The sequence below is a fragment of the Vitis vinifera genome, chromosome 11, assembly GCF_030704535.1.
Source record: "Vitis vinifera cultivar Pinot Noir 40024 chromosome 11, ASM3070453v1".
Classification (NCBI taxonomy): domain Eukaryota; kingdom Viridiplantae; phylum Streptophyta; class Magnoliopsida; order Vitales; family Vitaceae; genus Vitis; species Vitis vinifera.
The window spans coordinates 9501155-9520000 of record NC_081815.1 but is presented as its reverse complement, the minus strand read 5'-3'; the positions used below and the strand labels follow the sequence as shown (position 1 = coordinate 9520000).

At 32.6% G+C, this 18846-nt stretch overlaps 2 protein-coding genes across 2 annotated transcripts in view; both read right to left on the bottom strand.

The window, feature by feature from the left end:
* The window catches only part of LOC100263885 (serine carboxypeptidase II-2), a 24176-nt gene extending 15396 nt beyond the window's left edge, over positions 1–8780 (bottom strand). Inside the window, exons 1-2 of the mRNA XM_002273288.5 lie at positions 8384–8780; positions 6869–6976 (exon numbers count right to left, since the gene is read on the bottom strand). Of these exons, the coding sequence (XP_002273324.2) occupies positions 6869–6976; positions 8384–8771 (496 nt within the window). The 5' untranslated portion in view covers positions 8772–8780. The remainder of the gene's footprint in view (positions 1–6868; positions 6977–8383) is intronic.
* Positions 8781–17455: 8675 nt separating this feature from the next.
* On the bottom strand, positions 17456–18687 carry LOC100853727 (ubiquitin-like-specific protease ESD4). The gene is made up of 5 exons (XM_019223223.2): positions 18659–18687; positions 18485–18569; positions 18310–18405; positions 17833–18224; positions 17456–17737 (listed from the first exon to the last, which is right to left on the bottom strand). Exons 1-5 carry the CDS (start codon positions 18685–18687, stop codon positions 17593–17595), a joined length of 747 nt encoding a protein of 248 aa, XP_019078768.2. The 3' UTR covers positions 17456–17592.
* Positions 18688–18846: the final 159 nt, after the last annotated feature.

Genomic DNA, 18846 nt, shown 5'->3' with positions numbered 1-18846 from the left:
ACTTGTTATGATGATGTTGTTTCTACTATTCATAACTTGAAGCTTCTTCACACCATGCATGTCCTAACAAGCTAAATCTTATTACCAATCATGAAGGTAATCAATAAGCAACAACTTTTACTTCTACATCTCCAACCATTATAGCTCATGATCCTAATAACATCACCCATTATCTTATCATTGATCTCCATATTCCAAAAGTAGATATAACAACCACACAATTCATTCACATATTACCCAATATCGCCATAAAGATATGCACTATTAGATCACATGACATGTGCTAAAAGAAAACTCAAATATTACACATAAAATAACCCTTACTACTACCCTACCACTACTATTATTGAACCCAAAACTTTTAGGGTAGCTTTAAAGTAGCCACAATGGCATTCCATGATGCTAGATAAGTTTCAAGCCATATATCAAAATTAAACTAGGACTTTAGTTCAAAGATCTAAAGGTATTGATGTCATTTGAACTAAATGGATCATTTATAATAAAAACTTTAGGTCTAATAACATCAACACCTTTAAGTATAAAAGATTCATTTATATTTGAATTAGCATAAGTGAATGTTCTCAAGGTCTAGCTACACAAATTATAGTAACCTTCATAGCTTGACTAATTAAAGTTTCTTTAAAAGCTAAAATACATAAAAGACTTGTTGAGTCATGCCAAGATACTTGATTATTCTAATTTGAATACATCTAACCACAACCTCAATCTAGTGATGCCAACTTAGTAGAACCTACAATGTATAAAATAGTTGGACCCCTTTAATCTCTACCATTCACATGACCACACATAGTATAGGACAAGGTATGTCAACATTTCAAAAGTCCAAATGAAGGTAATATTTGAGTAATGAAAAGTGTTCTTTGTTATCTTAAAAGGAACCATGGATTATGACATTCTTTATTTAGCTTAAAATGCTTTATGGTTGTCTATTTTTTATAGTGCGGATTAGGTTGGTTGTGTTGCTATGAGGAGAAGCACCACTGATTATTGCATATTTAAAGGCATAATTGTGTATCTTGATCTTCTAAAAAGCAGCCTAAGTATTTTTCTTGAGTGTTGAATCTAAGTATAGGGCTTTATGTCACAGGATGCTTCAAATGACCCTCCCCATGGGCTTATATAGAGCCCAGGAAGCTTCTGGAGACTCTTGGAGCCATCTACACTAAGCCATTAGTGGGAAGAAGATGGAAGGTTCTAGAGATGTTTAAAAAAGTCCACACATCTCTACACTATGGTGGAAGGCATGAGAGGAGTTTAGGGCTTTCTAGAGAATTCTAGAGATTTCTTGTATATTCTTGTACATAGATTAGTGTAGGGAGTTCTAGAATATTCTTGATCTGTAAAGAACCCTCCAAGGTTCCAGAGAGTTCCATTGGTGCCTATAAATAGGTGAGACCCTCATTTGGCCAAGGCACCACCCAAATCACTTCCTAACCAAGCAAGTGAGCTTCCAAGCACTTGTAAAGGTTTCCTTGAGTTAATAAGAGCTTCCATTCTTTAAAGAGTTGCCTACTAATCTTCTCTAGTTTTCGAGTCGTGAGCATTTTAGCCTAGCAAGCTAAGTGTTGGGAGTAAGGCTGACTTAGCAAGATCAAGCATCTTGACTTGTCTAAGTGCCGCACGAGCTTAGGAAACGACTATGTCCGTGACAAGTGGTATCAGAGCGTAGTTACCAAGTGGGCATAGTAAAGGAAGCATGTCGGGCTCTAACGTGGAGGAGACTAGCGAGCAAACCCGTGGGAGGGAGACTGAGCCTACTGCATGGGGCAGGGGTAAGAAGGATAAATCTCGTGATGCCGTTGCCAACATGGAGGCAAGGTTAGCCAAGGTGGAGCTAGCCATGGCGGACACTCGGGAGGGGTTAGACTTGATCGAGCAAGGCATGGAGAAGGGCTTAGAGGATCTAAGGGAGCAAATCCAAGACCTTCGTGAGAGGGTGCTAGTCTCACAGGTTCAGCCAGTGTCGCACGAGGAGTTTGTGTCCTTCCAAGGAAAGGTCTTGAGCATGCTTGCTAGCATGGAGTCAAGGATAGAGGCCTTGGCCACTCGAATGGAGTCCAAGACTAGGAGGTTAAGCAGGAGTTGAGCATCTACAAGGCTGCTGTGTTGGCACGGGTCATGGCCACATAGGAGGCATCTAGGGTGGAGGTGCCGAAGCCACATGGGTTTAGTGGCAAGCGGGATGCCAAGGAGTTGGATATCTTCTTATGGCATATGGAGCGATACTTCGAGGCTATCGCATTGACTGATGAGGCGACTAAGGTAAGAACTGCAACCCTCTAGCTTACTGACACAACTACTCTGTGGTGGCATCAGAGGTTTGCTGATATGAAGAAAGACAATTGCACCATAGAGACGTGGGAAGACTTCAAGAGGGAGATTAAGAGGCAGTTCTACCCCGAGGATGTGGCTTACCTGGCTAGGAAAAACATGAGGTGTCTCAAGCACACAGGCTCGATACGCGACTATGTCAAGGAATTCTCTTCACTCATGCTTGAGATTCCTAACATGATTGAAGAGGAGTTGCTATTCAACTTCATGGATAACCTGCAAGGGTGGGCCAAGCAGGAATTAAGGTGCCGAGGCGTTCAAGACTTAGCCACTGCTATGGCAGTAGCAGAGTCTCTAACAGATTACAAGAGGGGAGACTCATCCAAGGTTGAGTCTTTGGAGGATAGCCATGCCACGAGTGGGGGAGACGAGGTCTTAATGGACCACAATGCTGCTAGAATGGGATCAGGCAAGACGCCTAACGTCCGAGAAGGAAGGGGTAAGGCGGAAAGGAAGGAGTTTATGCCTAAAATCAAATGCTTCCTATGTGATGGTCCACATTGGGCACGGAATTGTCTAAAGAGGAAGAAGCTCAATGCCATGATCGAGGAGAAGGAACAGGAGGACTAAACACATATGGGCTCGATGCAGCTACTAGGTGCCCTCCAATTCAACCCAAAGCTTGGTACGCCTAAGACCTCCTTACTATCAGGGGTGCAAGTAAAGGCGGCAAAAGGGGAGCGAGTTGAGGTAGCCCACACACATATGGACGAGGTCACCAAGGGAAAGGTGAACTCGATGGGTAAGAAGAAGCAGCACTCTAAGCATCGAAAGTGCATAGGTCTGCATCCATCTGAGGCCTCACAGGAGAAGAAGGTGAAGAATGTCCTAGGTGAACGGGTCACCAGGAGACAAGGGGTCCCTCCTATGATAGGGTATCTAGTCTAATGGAAAGGACTACCTAAGAGACAAACAAGCTGGGAACATGCGGATGCCTTGAGAAGGTTCTGGAAACACATCGAGAGGTTTCAGAAAGAGGCAACGACGAGGACGTCGACGGCATAGGTGGGGGTGAGTGTCACAGGATGCTTCAAATGACCCTCCCCATGGGCTTATATAAGCCTAGAAAGCTTCTGGAGATTCCTGAAGCCATATACACTAAGCCATTAGTGGGAAGAGTATGGAAGGTTCTAGAGATGTCTAAAAAAGTCCACACATCTCTACACTATGGTGGAAGGCATGAGAGGAGTCTAGGGCTTTCTAGAGAATTCTAGAGATTTCTTGTATATTCTTGTACATAAGGTTGTACATAGATTAGTGTAGGGAGTTCTAGAATATTCTTTATCTGTAAAGAACCCTCCAAGGTTCCAGAGAGTTCCATTGGTGCCTATAAATAGGTGAGACCCTCATTTGGTCAAGGCACCACCCAAATCACTTCCTAACCAAGCAAGTGAGCTTCCAAGCACTTGTAAAGGTTTCCTTGAGTTAATAAGAGCTTCCATTCTTTAAAGAGTTGCCTACTAATCTTCTCTAGCTTTCGAGTCGTGAGCATTTTAGCCTAGCAAGCTAAGTGTTGGGAGTAAGACTGACTTAGCAAGATCAAGCATCTTGACTTGTTGAAGTGCCGCACGAGCTTAGGAAACGACTAAGTCCATGACATTTAGCTTCTATAGGTTTTTAAAGTAAGAATAGAAAACACAGAAAATTTGGGGCTGAAAATTGCACACCTTTCATTGCTGCAAAATTTGAATTTATACAAGAAAATAAACAAACAAAGCCAAAAAAATCTGCTTACAAATCTTCAACAGATTTCTAATAGCATTACTAAGTCAAATATGAATTCAAAAAAATTCAAACTAAAATAAAAATTGTTCCTTTATGTTGCAGAATATTCTTAACAGAATACCAGCTCTGTTGGTTTATTTTAGCTTAAATCCTACAGCAATTATAGCACTTGTCATCAACTTCTATTACAATGAAAATCAATTGGTTATGATTTCTTCTTGAAGATATTGAAGTTTCACTTTCTCGATCACCTCAATTATTGTGTAATGATTAAAGTTCCATTTATACGACCATCAACCTTATTTTTTATGTTTGCTCTAAGCATATTGAGTTTCACTACCATTTTGTTCAAGAAAAGGTTATATTTGGTGTTTTAGTCACTCAATTTCTACCTATAAATCTTCAAATAGTTGACATTTTATAAAGGTCTTGCCTATGATTCAATTTTCTTAACTTTTTTTTACAAGTTGGGATTTCATAAAATTTTGTTCACTAACTTAAGGGGGAATGATAAACAACTATTGCATGCAAACCTAGTGGAATGTAAATTGTTATCACAAGGATTTCCTATTATCATATTTTCTCCACGAATATCTCATGGTCGTTGCTCAACCTAATGATTAAGGAATGACAATTGTTGTATATATCTCAAGGCTTGTTGCACATGGCTTCCCAATGAGTGAGGAATGACATTGCTCACTTGTTGTACATATTGAAAGGCTTGCTATATATGGCTTGATAGCTTATTTACTCCTATAACCAACTGTCAATTTTCAATCGACCTTCTCCTCTTTTTTCTTTAATTATTTGATGTTGGACACTAATTTGCAATAAAGTGTTGATGTGAGAATACCTACTTTTGGAGTTGTGTTTGCCACTTAGTAAAGAAATAATAAATTGGAGAAACTGAAAGCGACGTATTACAATAAACCATCATGGTAGCATAGTATATAGCTACAAAAGTAGTGAGGATTTGTATGCTCATTCTAGAACTTGAAATCATTCTATCCATTCAACTTCCAATCAAAATTCATCATGATTGTGATAACATGGTGCAATGGGATATGATCTTGAGCATGGAGCTCTTTAAAGGAAGAAACACATTGAACATAGATTTCACTAGATGACATAATAAAAAGAGCCGATGCAACAATAACAAAAATTGCCTTAACAAAAAATGTTGAGGCAAAGAAGGTAAAAAATAGGTGTACAATTGGTTTTGAATGCAAGTTGGAGATTATTAGATTATGCTCTTTCATAACCCATTTTTGAAATTTTATTTTATTCAATTTGTTTTGTATTGATATTTAAAAGAGATTCCATATTATTATTTTATTATTTGTATTTCTATGTTATATATGATCTCAAAATGAAAATCAACATGATAACATTATACAAAGATCATATTATTGTTTAATGAACCCAAAGCAAAGAATGATGATTTTCTTTGAGTTCCTTGTTAATCGGAAGTGTTCTAGCATTGGTGGTACAATGATACTAAAAAATAAGCCTACACTGGTGCTACTATTTGATAGGATGATATATTTACTCCATCATTGAGTTGTTGATCTTAAGCAAACAAGTGAATGTATTATAACCAAGGAAGAAAATGTCGCGATATTTCGGTGATATCTAGCATGGTCAACGCGGGTTCCCCCCATTTCCGAGGGGATTTGAACCCCAAACCAAAAGGTTTAGGGTCAATCCATTTGCCATCTGGGCTAACTTGCCCTTGTTATATAACATGCACTAAACTTATATATACTTAAACTCATTATATAAATAAAATATTAAAAGAATATTTTAAAGAGCAAATTAATTATAATTATTTTATGATTAAATGCAAAATTTTCTTTTAATTAATTACCAAAAATATAAAAATTATATAATTTTCTTCATAATGTTTTTAATATCATTAATAATTAATAAATATTAAAAAATTATATATATATCATAATTTATTTTATATTGTTTAATACAATTGAATTAAATGGATTATATTTTAATATTAATATATATTTTAAAATTAGACATATTATAATCAAATATCATAATATTAGATGTAATTTAGTAATAAATGTACACATATAAAATTTAAATTTTTATCGATGCATACGATATTATTATCAAATATGATAAATCATGTTATACATATATCAAAATTTTCAATAAAATAACTTTAAAATGTCTATTATACTTCTAATTATATTATTATGAGGTTTTCCTTACATTTTCATGAGTTTTTAATAATTTTAAGTTTACCGATATTTTTTTCCAAAATATCTGCCGATATATCTCCGATATATTCAATATATCTTCGATATATCCTTAAAATCGAAATACCGATATATCCGCGATTACCGATATTTTCATCCTTGATTATAATAAGTACATGCACTTAACTTGATCTAATGGGAAATGTGATTTATTAATCGGATAGGATAGTTTTTCTATAATTCGCTAATAATCATTAGACCTTAGTTGTTTATGTTTATTTATTTATTATTTTTATGCCTTTGATTTTGTCAACCGTGCAGACTGATGATGATTAAATGTAGAAGTTAATTATATTCTAATTTTTAATTAGGAGTTCTATTGCTAATTAACAAAGAGAACCTAAGGGTATGTTATATATTTATAAAGACACTTTTTTATTTTTTATAATACTTTAAAATCACACTAATAAAAATAATACCAACAAAATTGGTATAAACTAAAAGAAAACCCTTTTATAAGAGCCCTTAGGCTTAGTCATTCTCAATCCTTATTAAAAAGGTGAGAGAAATCATACCTTGATTCCAAGAGTATGGATTCAAATAAAGGGTCTTCCCATCTTCCTTGATGTGAAACGGCCCTATTTCCTCCGACTGCCCATAAGCAATGGATGAACATCCAGGCCCTGCAGAAAAAAAATAAAAATAAATTCCAGGTTAAGACAACCTAATTTATAAAAATTTGTTTGTGTTTGAGTGCAGTAACAAACAAATGAAACTATCAAATATCAGTCACTGAAATTGAAAAAAGTTAATACGCATTGATTTGTTGCATTTACTATCAGTTCAACTTGGATCAAGCTTTAGACAATTTAAGTGTAACTTGAAACTTATTTAATATTTTTATATAGTAATATTTACTTTAATTTATTTTTATTTTTATTTTTAAGGAAAAGTATAAAATCATGGTTATATAGAGCATTATTTCAATTGCCTAGAGAGATGCATATATAAATATATTTTTATTTTTATTTTTATTATTATGAAGTATTGTCTTATTTATTATTTAAATTTTGATATAGATATATAAAAATATAAAAACATTAAGAATAAGTTCGATCCAATCAAAATTTGACCTGCTAAACCTAACTAATCTTAATTTGACACTATCAAACTGAGTCTAACTCAGCACTCACCTTGAGTTTTAAAACAATAAATAATGAGATTAAGTTGATTGAGTTTGGATTGGGCACGTTTAGAATATCAAATTGGGTTGACCTAGTTTGGATATTTTCTAATTTGGGTGGGGTTTGGGTTAGCTACCAACCCGACTTAAGACTAACAATTGGTATAGTTTGGATTTGAACTTTCGTATTTGGCTATTTAGAATATTTTTGGATTTATTTTCCACACTTTTCTCTTTAACCAACCATATAATACATATATAAAGTCTTTGAATTCATTATTTGAACGTGAAGGTTATGTTTAAGAAAGTGCAAGAAAAACAAAAAACAAAGAATAAAAATAAGAGGAAAAAAAGTAAATAATAAATAAGAAATATATCTAAAGTCAATAAATTAATTTTATATTGTATTTCAAAGTTATTTATCTTATTTGAATTCTTTTATATAAAAATTAAATAATTTAAAAACAAATAAGTTTTTAACTAATTTTAAGGATAATTACAAAATTAAACTCTCAGTATGACCATTAGTCATGATTGATATTGAATCACACACAAAAAAGAAAAAAATTAGAAACACCACCCAAAAACCATGCATCCTTATCTACAATTGCATGGAATAAAAAACATTATGGAAGAACAACTGGAAAGGACATATGATTATAAATTACACACCTAATTATCAGCAAAAACTTTCTTGGTAATACCTTCCTTTTCCTCATTTTTCTCAATAACCAAACAAAGCCCAAACAAGTCCCTCCCAATTATTTCATAGACGTAGGGTACAGACAAAATACTGATAGTACCATTTAATCAAAATTCTTCCAGACAACAATCCAATTGCTAGAAGTCAACATATAAAATAATAAAGTGACAACAATAATGACAAGGGTGTTTGCCAAAAGCCTACCTCCATTGAGCCAAAGAACCAGAGGCTTAGAAGAAGGGTCTTCAGCAGCCTCAATGAACCAGTAGAATAGAGCCCTCCCAGTGTACTCATTCACTGTGACGTACCCAGCATAGTGTGCAAAGGAGATATTAAAGGTTTGGCCTGGGAGCTGAAGGACCTTGTCCAACTCTTGCTGAACAAGAGGGTCCGAAGAAGAAGTGGCTCTATTCAGATTGATCAGAGTCAACAAGATTTGAACAACAAAAACCCATTTCGGACTCAGCGCCATTTTTGTGGTGTTTTGGAGGTGGAGGAGGATAAGGAAATTAATGAGGGTGGGGAATATATGTGGATAGAGGAGGGGTTTGCTATGGACATGTGCATGGCTATTGGCTGCTGAAGAATCCATCTTATGCCTTGTTGGCTGTGCTGCATTTGTAACTTACTGTTTGGTTTTTTCCTTAGTCGTAACGTCATCTTGGAATTGCTCCAGTCTTCATTGGCTTCCTTTTTCCTTGGCTAAACAAGGACCTTAAGTTTTTTTTCCTTATATATATATATATATATATATATATATATATTATTATTATTATTATTATTATTATTATCAAAACTTTCTTTCTTTGATTTCGTTTCTTTTCTTTTCCTTTCCTTTTGTTTTCTCCCCAATTATGTCAACTACTCTAGCCCCTCTATTAATATGATAATATCTCAAAGTCATTGTAAGCATTGGTGCTATATACATATTGAACATTCTCAAAGTATTCACTAATATAATTGAGTACTCAATATTAATCCTAAAAGTATTATCCATGATTTGAGGCTAAATTTCAAGTCCAATCTCAATAATATTTTAATTACATTCAACTATAAGGCTAAATTTCAAGTTCAATCTCAATGATATTTTAATTACATTCAACTATAAGGCAACTTAATAAAAAAATTATTTGAAATTTAAAAAACAAAATAGTTTGATACGTTAATAAAAAAAATAATTTGTTATTTTTCTCTCTATTAAGAGGTTGAAAGACAAATTTTGTTAAGACTATGATTATTGAGGGGAAAAAAAAAGAGTGGATGTTGTTTTCGAAGAAGAAAATATTGTTTATAGAAAAAAGAAGGGTATGGTGGCGAAATTATTATTATTATTATTATTATTATTTATCATTTTCCCTGCAAATCTAAAGTAAATTTAAGGAAAATGACATTCAATCCCAAGAAAATTCAATAGAAAATTTTTATTGAAATAAAAATCATGATTTCTAGGTATGAATATTTTTGCTAAGGCATATGTGGGACTAATGTAAGGAAACAAAAGAGAATTAAAAGAACGGTTAAAAAGAAAAGGGGTGAATAGGGTCCCAAATAACAAGAGATATGTAAAAAAGTAGGTCTTATTACGCCTATTCCTAATCCTAAATGGAATGTAACAATGTAGGGATTCATATGTAAACATAGTATCTATTTAGATACGCTCGAATGATCACCTCTTCTCATAATGAGAATGTATATAACACTATTCCAATCTAGTCCAGTATGGAATAAACTGATAATCATGGAGTCGATTCGATCATCATATTATAGACTATAAGTTCATAACCCTAACTCATTCCATTTTATGAAAATTACAAGGGAAATTGTTGATGATCAATGCTTAGGTTAATGTGGAAGTTAAGGAGTAATAATTACTAAATTTACATAAGATATTGAAAACTAATTAATTCCTAGCTCACAGTCCTAGTCATATTTTAGCTGTGATTATAGCTATATTTCTTAGAAGTAAAGAAATGACAAGAAATATCTAAAGAAGTTTGAGAAAAACCTTTCAACAGAGTGGCCTATCACATTTGTATAGTGATATATTTATAATTTTACCTTTTTTACTTGTAGTTTTTCTAATTATTAAAAGAAAACAAATATTTTTATATTATTATTAGCTTTTTTTACTTATGAAGAACTTTTTTATGTTATTTGTTTTATTGTTTGTTTTTATATTAGTTATACTTCTTACTATAAAGCCCCATTGTCACACTTCATTAGAAGCCTTTCATTCTCTATATTTTATTCTTTATTGATCTCCTTTTTAACATTTTCTTCCTTTGAAAAGAATGGAGGTGACAAGAAAAAGGAGCAAAAACAAAGGATACCAAAGAAGACAAGCTCCAAATGGTTATTGCACTAGGTTTTTTATTTTTTATTTTGCATCAATGGATTTACATGATGCATGGTTATGAATAGTTAGCTCTACACCCATGTTTATTGAAAAAGTGTCTTTTCATGCAATCCTTTAAAAATAATCACAAAATAGAAACTCTCTAAAAATAATTCTTTAAGTTTCGTGTACTCATTAGTCAAAGATAATATATAAGATGGTTAAAGGTAGTACTTATATCATTAGAAGGTAATACTTGAATGGTTAAAGATAGTACCTTTCACCAAAAAGTGCATAAAATGCTAATTATTTTTAAATAATTGCTTGAAATTTGTATTTCATAAGCTTGTATTCCTATTTTGTTATATTTTTATATGAGTGTATGAAAATATACATTTCCTTAGAAAGAAAATGAAGAAAAAAAAAAATTAAAATCAATATATATATATTATGTACAACTTCAATTTTATTTCATATATTTCAACTCTTCTCTACAAATATGAAATAATTTAAGACTTCACAAGTTTTTAGTTAATTTTAATTATTTTTAATAAATAAAAAACATGAAATATATATTTATATATATTTTGTGATTTTTTTTCTTAATAGTTTCCCAAAATAAAACATAAATAAGAGTTATAAAAAAGAAAAAAAAAAAACAAAAGTTGTCCTACTTTTCCCAATTACCACCTCATCAATTTTGATTTTATTTATGTTGGAAAAGAAAGGTACAAATTGAGCCTGCACAAAGATCATAGTCATGTTTTTATGAAAATAAATGGATTGACAGAGATACCATTGATGAAGGTAGAATGTAATTATTTGAGAGCAGTATCAGTTTTTCTTCCAAAAGAAAATTTTTCTTTTTTCTTTCTGGAAATATGATAGTGTATGAAAGGGGACCAGATTAATAATGTAAAATAGGACAAGGTGAATTATATCGAAGATGGTAGCTTGTCCAGATCCTCTTTACTCGCTTTAGAGTAGGGAAATATTGCATTGTGGTGGTCCTCATTATTTCTTCAAACATCCCCATCATTTCTGCCACATTGCATGTGAGTTTCCAGGCTTATAAATGTTCTTTTATAATGGCTCTTCCTTTTCATATTGTCTTTTATATCATATCATTCCATTTTGTCTTCTCCTATTTTCTAATTATGTATTTGTATTTTTGGATGCCTATGTTGAAATAAAACCCTATAAAATTAAATAATACCACCTTGCTTAGATTTATAAATTCTCTTTTAATTTAATTTTTCATTTTTGGAGTATTCGACAAAGCAACAAAAATTTCCAAAACATCAATCGATCTAACCCAATGTATTATCATTTGGAGGGGGTATATTTGTGGATCAATTACTTTTCTGAAAATAACTTCATTTTTCAGAAGAAAATTAAAAATAACTTTATTTTTCAAAAGAAAATTATTTATAAATACAAGATGAAATATCACAATATAGTTATGAAATATTGGCTATTTGATAAACGCAGAAGGATATTTCAACATTTCCACCAATGAGCTTGGCGCACATAGTATCGAAAAAAAAAAAGATTAAATTAGTTAGAAGTGAAAATTTTGAAGATAGAGATCGAAAGAAAATATTGGAGCCTTTTTATTTCTTTGTTTTTTATACATTTTTCACACTTGATTAACTAAACACTATTAGGTCTTATGTACAGTGAACTAACTTGCATCTGTGCTTTAACTGATCACCTAATTTTATAATTGTTGAACTATCTTTAACTAACAGTAGGGAAGCCATTTTGTGACTTTCTTGGAACTTCGGATGTGGCTTCTTGAATGTTCTTCAGGTGCAGTTCTTGTGACATTTTATGATGCACAAACCCCACTTGCCAACCTTTGAAAGACTGGGAAAGCCTACAACTATATGACCCTCCCCCTGAGACTTCTCCTGTGAGAGTGCATGAAAGCATCTACCAAATACGCTACCCTTGGGTTGCCCATGAATATTACTATTCTAGAATTACTTATCAAACAAGCTAATTTTCTAGAAAATTCTCCCCCATAGTACTTTTTACAACCATTAGATGCATGGATGCTCATATTATAAGTTAGTTAAATATGTGAGCAGTGCTCTGAAAAGTGCTTTACACAAAACTCCTTCTCGATCGTTGCACGATTTCATATTAGCATGTCTCTCTATTAATTTAGTCTAGCATGTTCTGTATATAGTAACCTTGATCAAGAATCGATGGAATTCTTTCATTAGTACGAGTTATCTTCGCAATCTAAGGATGCAGTGTTCATAATGGTATCTGAATATTTCTTCAGAAAGAGCTATACCTACAGGTTGCCCATTTAAATGTTGAATTATCAACGTAAACATGAAGTGCTTGTTGAACCTCAGGTAGATTGTAGTACACAACTGAGTGCTGCTGTGTGCATGGATCATACTTCCGACTGATGCCACCGGCCATCTATCAGATGACATTACATTTAATTAATAATATGATAAAATCATTTCAAAAGTCAACTATTTTTTTTTTAGAAGATTTCGTCTGAAGCAAGTTCTGAACTTCCATTCAAGGCTAATTGTTTACGAATAAAACTCAAATTAAACCATGAAGTTTTACGTAAAGTAATGACAGAGATAAATAAACATGCTTAAATCATTAGAGAAATTTAGTGAGTCAACTGGCCAAATTTAGGGTGGGGCTTTTCTAAATGTCCCTATATTATATGAAAAACATGCCTAAACATGAAAATTACTTTAGTCAAAATAAAATGAGAGCTTCAATACACTATGAAAGTAGCTAGATAGTTCAAGATTTGTGGCTCAATCAATGTTTTCATCAGCTGATTTGAAAATCCAATTATGACACTGCAGGGAGGGGTAAAAATGTTGTATAGGTCAATGTTTCCAATTTCCTCTCTAGCAATGTCCATAATCTTATCACACAACTCAGAGGACAGTATAAATGATTGAGAGTCTCAAAACATGTTCAGTAGCTTGTATGTTTGATCAGAAATCATACCAACTGACCATATAAACTGGAATAACCCCAAGTGGTCAGGGAAATCATCGGTCAGAGCATTTCCCACCTTCATCACAGATACCTTGGTTTGTCAACTCTTTCTGTTGGTAATTCAAAATGGCTATCTAATTTTTATATTACAATGGAAAGAGAATCTTATCATGTAATCCTTTAGACTAATTGACTTTGCCTTGGTTGTGAAATTGTACCTTACAATCGTTTGGCTTAGCTGAGGAACATAGTGCCCTGGGACACAGATTTTCATGGCAACAATGATAAGGATTAGGACGGTAACAATAGTGGGCCTCCCATGCCTTTCCTTGCCTACAAATTAATCTATGAGGGATCATTTAAATCCTCCAAGGGTAAGCACTTCATCATGTTTTGTCACTCTGTAGGAGCATGTAACAATCATACCATAACTAGTTTTCTTGCTTCCATTTTTAAAAGGAAATGAGAATAAGAATCCATACACACTCATCAAGGACGTGAAGAGATATGTTTTACATTCTAGGAAGATAACATGCGTTTGAATGTGCTGAGAATGAAATTATTCCCTCAGACATTGAATAAAGTAAATACAGACATGATTAAGAACTGGAATGAACTTTAGTTAGTCTTCCTTTAGAAAATTTTCCTACCACTGAAAACCAGTCAATTCAAGAAGGAGATCTCAAACTTCATGGCACAGGTGAATAACAAGATTTTTCTGATGTTGGGAACGGTTTAAAGTTATAGTAGGAGCTTACAACATTATGGTTTTGACAACTAGAGGTTGGTCTCATATTTTTATGAAAGAATGTCTCTCCAAATGAAACAATTATTAAAAGACGAAGTGTGGAGGTGACTTCATGAGCAAAAGTTCAAATGAAGTTCTTCAATTTTTGGACTATAAGGTTGACATGTTAAGGAGTTGGGAACATCTTGTAACTAGGAGTTATTTAGAGAGACAAGCTCTAATGGTATCTTCAAATTGTTTAATATGCTTGATTCTCATATCAAGTTGGGAAATTTTGATCTATTTCAAATAAGGGAATATCATTCAACACACACTTGTAGCTGAACATGATATCTCATGATCATCGTCATGCAAGTAAGTAGTTGGTTGATTGGTGAAAACATATGAGAAATATATCAAGGGGTTAGTCATTAGTATCGACCAAAAGACATTGTAGCTGATATTCAAAACAAGTATGGTGTGGGAATAAGCTATGATAAGGCATGGAAAACTAGAGAATTTGCTCTAAGTTCAATTAGAGGATCACCAGAAGAGTCCTATAGTGCTTTACCATCTTCTTGTTATGTGTTGGAGCAAAAAAAATCCTAACAACATTATCGATATAGTTATTGACCATGACAATCAATCTAAGTATTTTTTTTCATGGCTCTTGGTGCATGTATTTTTGGGTTTCTTACATCAATAAGGCTTGTCATTACAATCGATGAAACATTTTTTAAGGCAAAGTACTTAGGAACTTTGTTTGTTGTTGCATGCAAGGATGACAACAATCAAATATACCCCTTATGTTTCGGAATTAGTGATTTTGAAAATGATGCTTCTTGGGAATGGTTCCTAAAAAAATTGCATAGAGCAATTGGCCATGTTGATGATCTTGTGATGGTTTCAAATCGTCACAACAACATTGAAAAAGCTATACGGAATTTTTTTCCTCATGCAAGCCATGGTGTGTGCACTTATCACATTAAGCAAAACCTTAAAACAAAGTTTAAAAATTTCGAAGTCCATAAGTTTTTTCATGACACTGCTTATATATATTGCTCATCAAAATTCAATATTATATTTGGGCAACTACAAATGATTTCTCCAAGAGCAGCAATATATGTAATGGATGCAGGTGTTGATTGATGGGCGCGTTCACACACCACCAAAAAAAAGATATAATGTTATGACCATAGGGATTGTTGAAAGTCTCAATGTTGTGTTAAAGAATGCAAGGGATCTTCCTATTTTGCAACTAGTTGAAGAGTTAAGAAATTTACTTCAAAAATGGTTTGCAAACCGTAAAAAACAAGCACTATCAATGAAAACTAAGCTAACAACATGGCTGATAGAGAGCTTCGTGTAAGGTACAATACATCATCGACATATGAAGTTGAAGTAATCAACTCGATTAAGTATAATGTTAAATATAATGGTGTTAGTGATCATGTTAATTTACATAATCAATCATGCACATGTCGACGTATTGATCTTGATCACATATTGTGTTCACATGCTATTGCTACTTGTAGATATGCACATATGTCATGTTATCCTCTATGCTCCAAATATCATATAGTGAACTCATTATTATCTTCATATGTTGAGTCCATCTATCATCCTAGACATCAAAGAAATTGGGTGATACCTGATGATACAAGCAATAGAGTTGTATTACCACAAAAAACAAGGCGACCAACAGAAAGACCAAGGAAGGAAAGAATCCCTTTAGGTGGCGAGGGTAAACGCAGACGACGTTGTGGTCGATGAGGTGATTATGGTTATAATCGAAAGTCTTGCAAACGATCAATCCCCCTGCATTATTAGAATGATAATAGTGGACACATTGAGATAAGAATGCAAGATTTCTCCTTACAACTAGAGAATGAATGAAATTGTCACTAAGCTAATTTTATGGTGAATTTTTGTTGTTTTTTGTAGATGGTGATTGGGCATATAAAAGATTTGATGTTGTAATTTTTTGTACATTGTGAATAGAGGCAAAAGCCATGTAATCATACTTTGTTGCAATCCTTTTTAATTGAGCGATGAACTTAAAGCTTAAAAATGAAGTTTAAGTTCATCCCTCGATACCAACTCATTTGAAATGACAAGTGAACTCTTTATTATTTTTTTTGGAATACTTGTCTCATTAATATTTGATCATACATATTTGGAGATGTTTTAATATTTTATTGATGTTAATATCAAACAAATTCTGTATGTTGAGATTGTCCATATATACAACTTTAATTGAGGATATTCACCTGAATTGCACTAGGGTTACGTTTTTTTTTTACAATGAACTTAACAGTAGTTAAGTTTTAGTTAAAAAAAAATTACTTAACAAAACTGAAGTTAAGTTTTTTTAATAAAGAACTTAATAGGAGTTAAGTTTTAATTGAGGATATTCACTTGAACTATACTAAGGTTAAGTTTTTTTTTTTTTACAATGAACTTAACAGTGGTTAATTTTTAGTTAAAAAAAATTACCTAAACAAAATTGAAGTTAAGTTTTTTAATAAAGAACTTAGTAGGAGTTAAGTTTTAATTGAGAATATTCACATGAATTGCACTAGGGTTAAGTTTCTTTTATAATGAACTTAACAATGGTTAAGTTTCAGTTAAAAAATTACCTGAGCGAAACTTAAGTTAAGTTTTTTTAATAAAAAACTTAGTAGGAAATAAGTTTTAATTGAGGATATTCACCTGAACTGTACTAGGATTAAGTTTTAGTTGAAAAAAAAAATTACTTGAACAAAACTGAAGTTAAATTTTTTAATAAAAAACTTAGTAGGAGTTAAGTTTTAATTGACGATATTCACCTGAATTGCATTAGGGTTAAGTTTCATTTACAAGTAACTTAACACTCGTTAAGTTTGAATTAAAAACAAATGTCCTAAACTACACTGAAGTTAAGTTTTTTTTAATAAATAACTTAGTAGGAGTTCAATTTTAATTCAGGATATTAACCTGAATTGTACTAGGGTTAAGTTTCTTTTACAAGTAACTTAACACTCGTTAAATTTGAGTTTAAAAAAAATGGTCTGAACTACATTGAAGTATAAGTTTCTCTTATTATGCTTACTACAACAAATTCAAACCTATTAACAATCATAACATAGTGACATTTATAAATATAAAAAAAAATTGCAACCATTCATTTTATCTAGATGTATGAAAAACATGTGACTATTTAAATAAGGGCTATAACATAGGAATATGCTAAACAAAAAACTTAAATGTCTTTACAATTTAAATAAGTGTCACAATAAAGAAATATTCCAAACAAAAAACTTCAATTTCATTACATAGAAACATCTTCCACTATCCATTTACAATCCATTTATAGTGGTGGGATCACATAGGAAGTCCTTTATGGAAAAATAACTCCACTGCCATTTTCTCACGAAACCAATCCATCCGCTCGCCTGTTAGTGTATCCATTGGATGGTTGTGCAATAGGTATTCCACAAATTTGATCAAAAACATTCCACAATAACCACTACATGAACATAAAAAAATGTGATGTTAACAATTTTCAATATTATTGTATATATAACAAAACATGCATGCTGCCATGGAAAATATTGTACATACTCCTTTGTTTGTTGTGGAATGTTGTTCAATATCTCAATGTCCCACCCTTTATCACCCTTGGGGTCACCATTCTCCTCATAGTATTTTATAGCACTTAAGATACGTGGTAACAACATTGCTAATGGTGTGATGAGTGTTTTCAATCCATTGGGTTTGTTAATTGACTTTAAGGAGTCATAAATGTAAATTTTCCTACTACGAAGGTGGACAACTCCCAATACCCAATGTGTGTTCCTTAGATTAATAGGAACATATATAACATCAACCTCAGACCATTTCAAAGAAGGCCTAGGATAAAGACCCATGGCATAATCGATGAGGATGTCATCTTTCGGTAAAATGTATTTGTTCCATGCCTTTTGATTCATCCTCCAACAACCATTCACTTTTTGCTACATAAGGAACAAATTATCAGAAGTGGTGAATATAATTAAAGAAAAAATGTGAAACAAAGTTAAAATGCACTAATATGCATACCCAAAATAATGTGTCAGTAGTGGTGAATTTTTGTGTAAATACATCGGGGTTTGCTATCCTCCTTTTCCGAAAAAAGTATAAAATGACATCAATATGCTGAAAATTGTGAGGAATGATAATTAGTAATCAAGAAAATTTTGTATATCAATGAATAATGTAGGCAACAGTCACAAACCGAGTCACTAAGCCATTCTCCAGGAAGCATTATTTTCTGAAACCATTTTTGGTCCACCTCCATATACTCGATGTTGACTTCAAACCTTTATGCCATATAAGGAAATAAACCATTTGTCAACTTCATAAATTACCTAACAAAAAATTAATTGAGTCAATGTTGTAGATAACTTACTCTTCCTCAATCCCATTGTGGACCCGCATTTTACACGTGCGTCCCCACTCGATCGGCAAGACTCGCTTTTTATTGTGAAAAATTAATTTTAAAAAAAAGTTGGAGTCGCCACTTATTTTATTTTTATTTTTGAAGGGAAAATAAAACAAGAAATAAAACCCTAAAAAAATGACTCCATAATTTTTGGA

What these genes read in the sequence shown, in the direction of transcription:
- LOC100853727 (XM_019223223.2), bottom strand. Translation starts at nt 18,687, where the DNA reads ATGCGGGTCCACAATGGGATTGAGGAAGA. An exon ending in GAGAATGGCTTAGTGACTCG is followed by an intron (nt 18,406 to 18,484) that starts GTTTGTGACTGT and finishes CACAATTTTCAG; the next exon opens with CATATTGATGTCATTTTATA. An exon ending in ATTCCACAACAAACAAAGGA is followed by an intron (nt 17,738 to 17,832) that starts GTATGTACAATA and finishes ATGTTCATGTAG; the next exon opens with TGGTTATTGTGGAATGTTTT.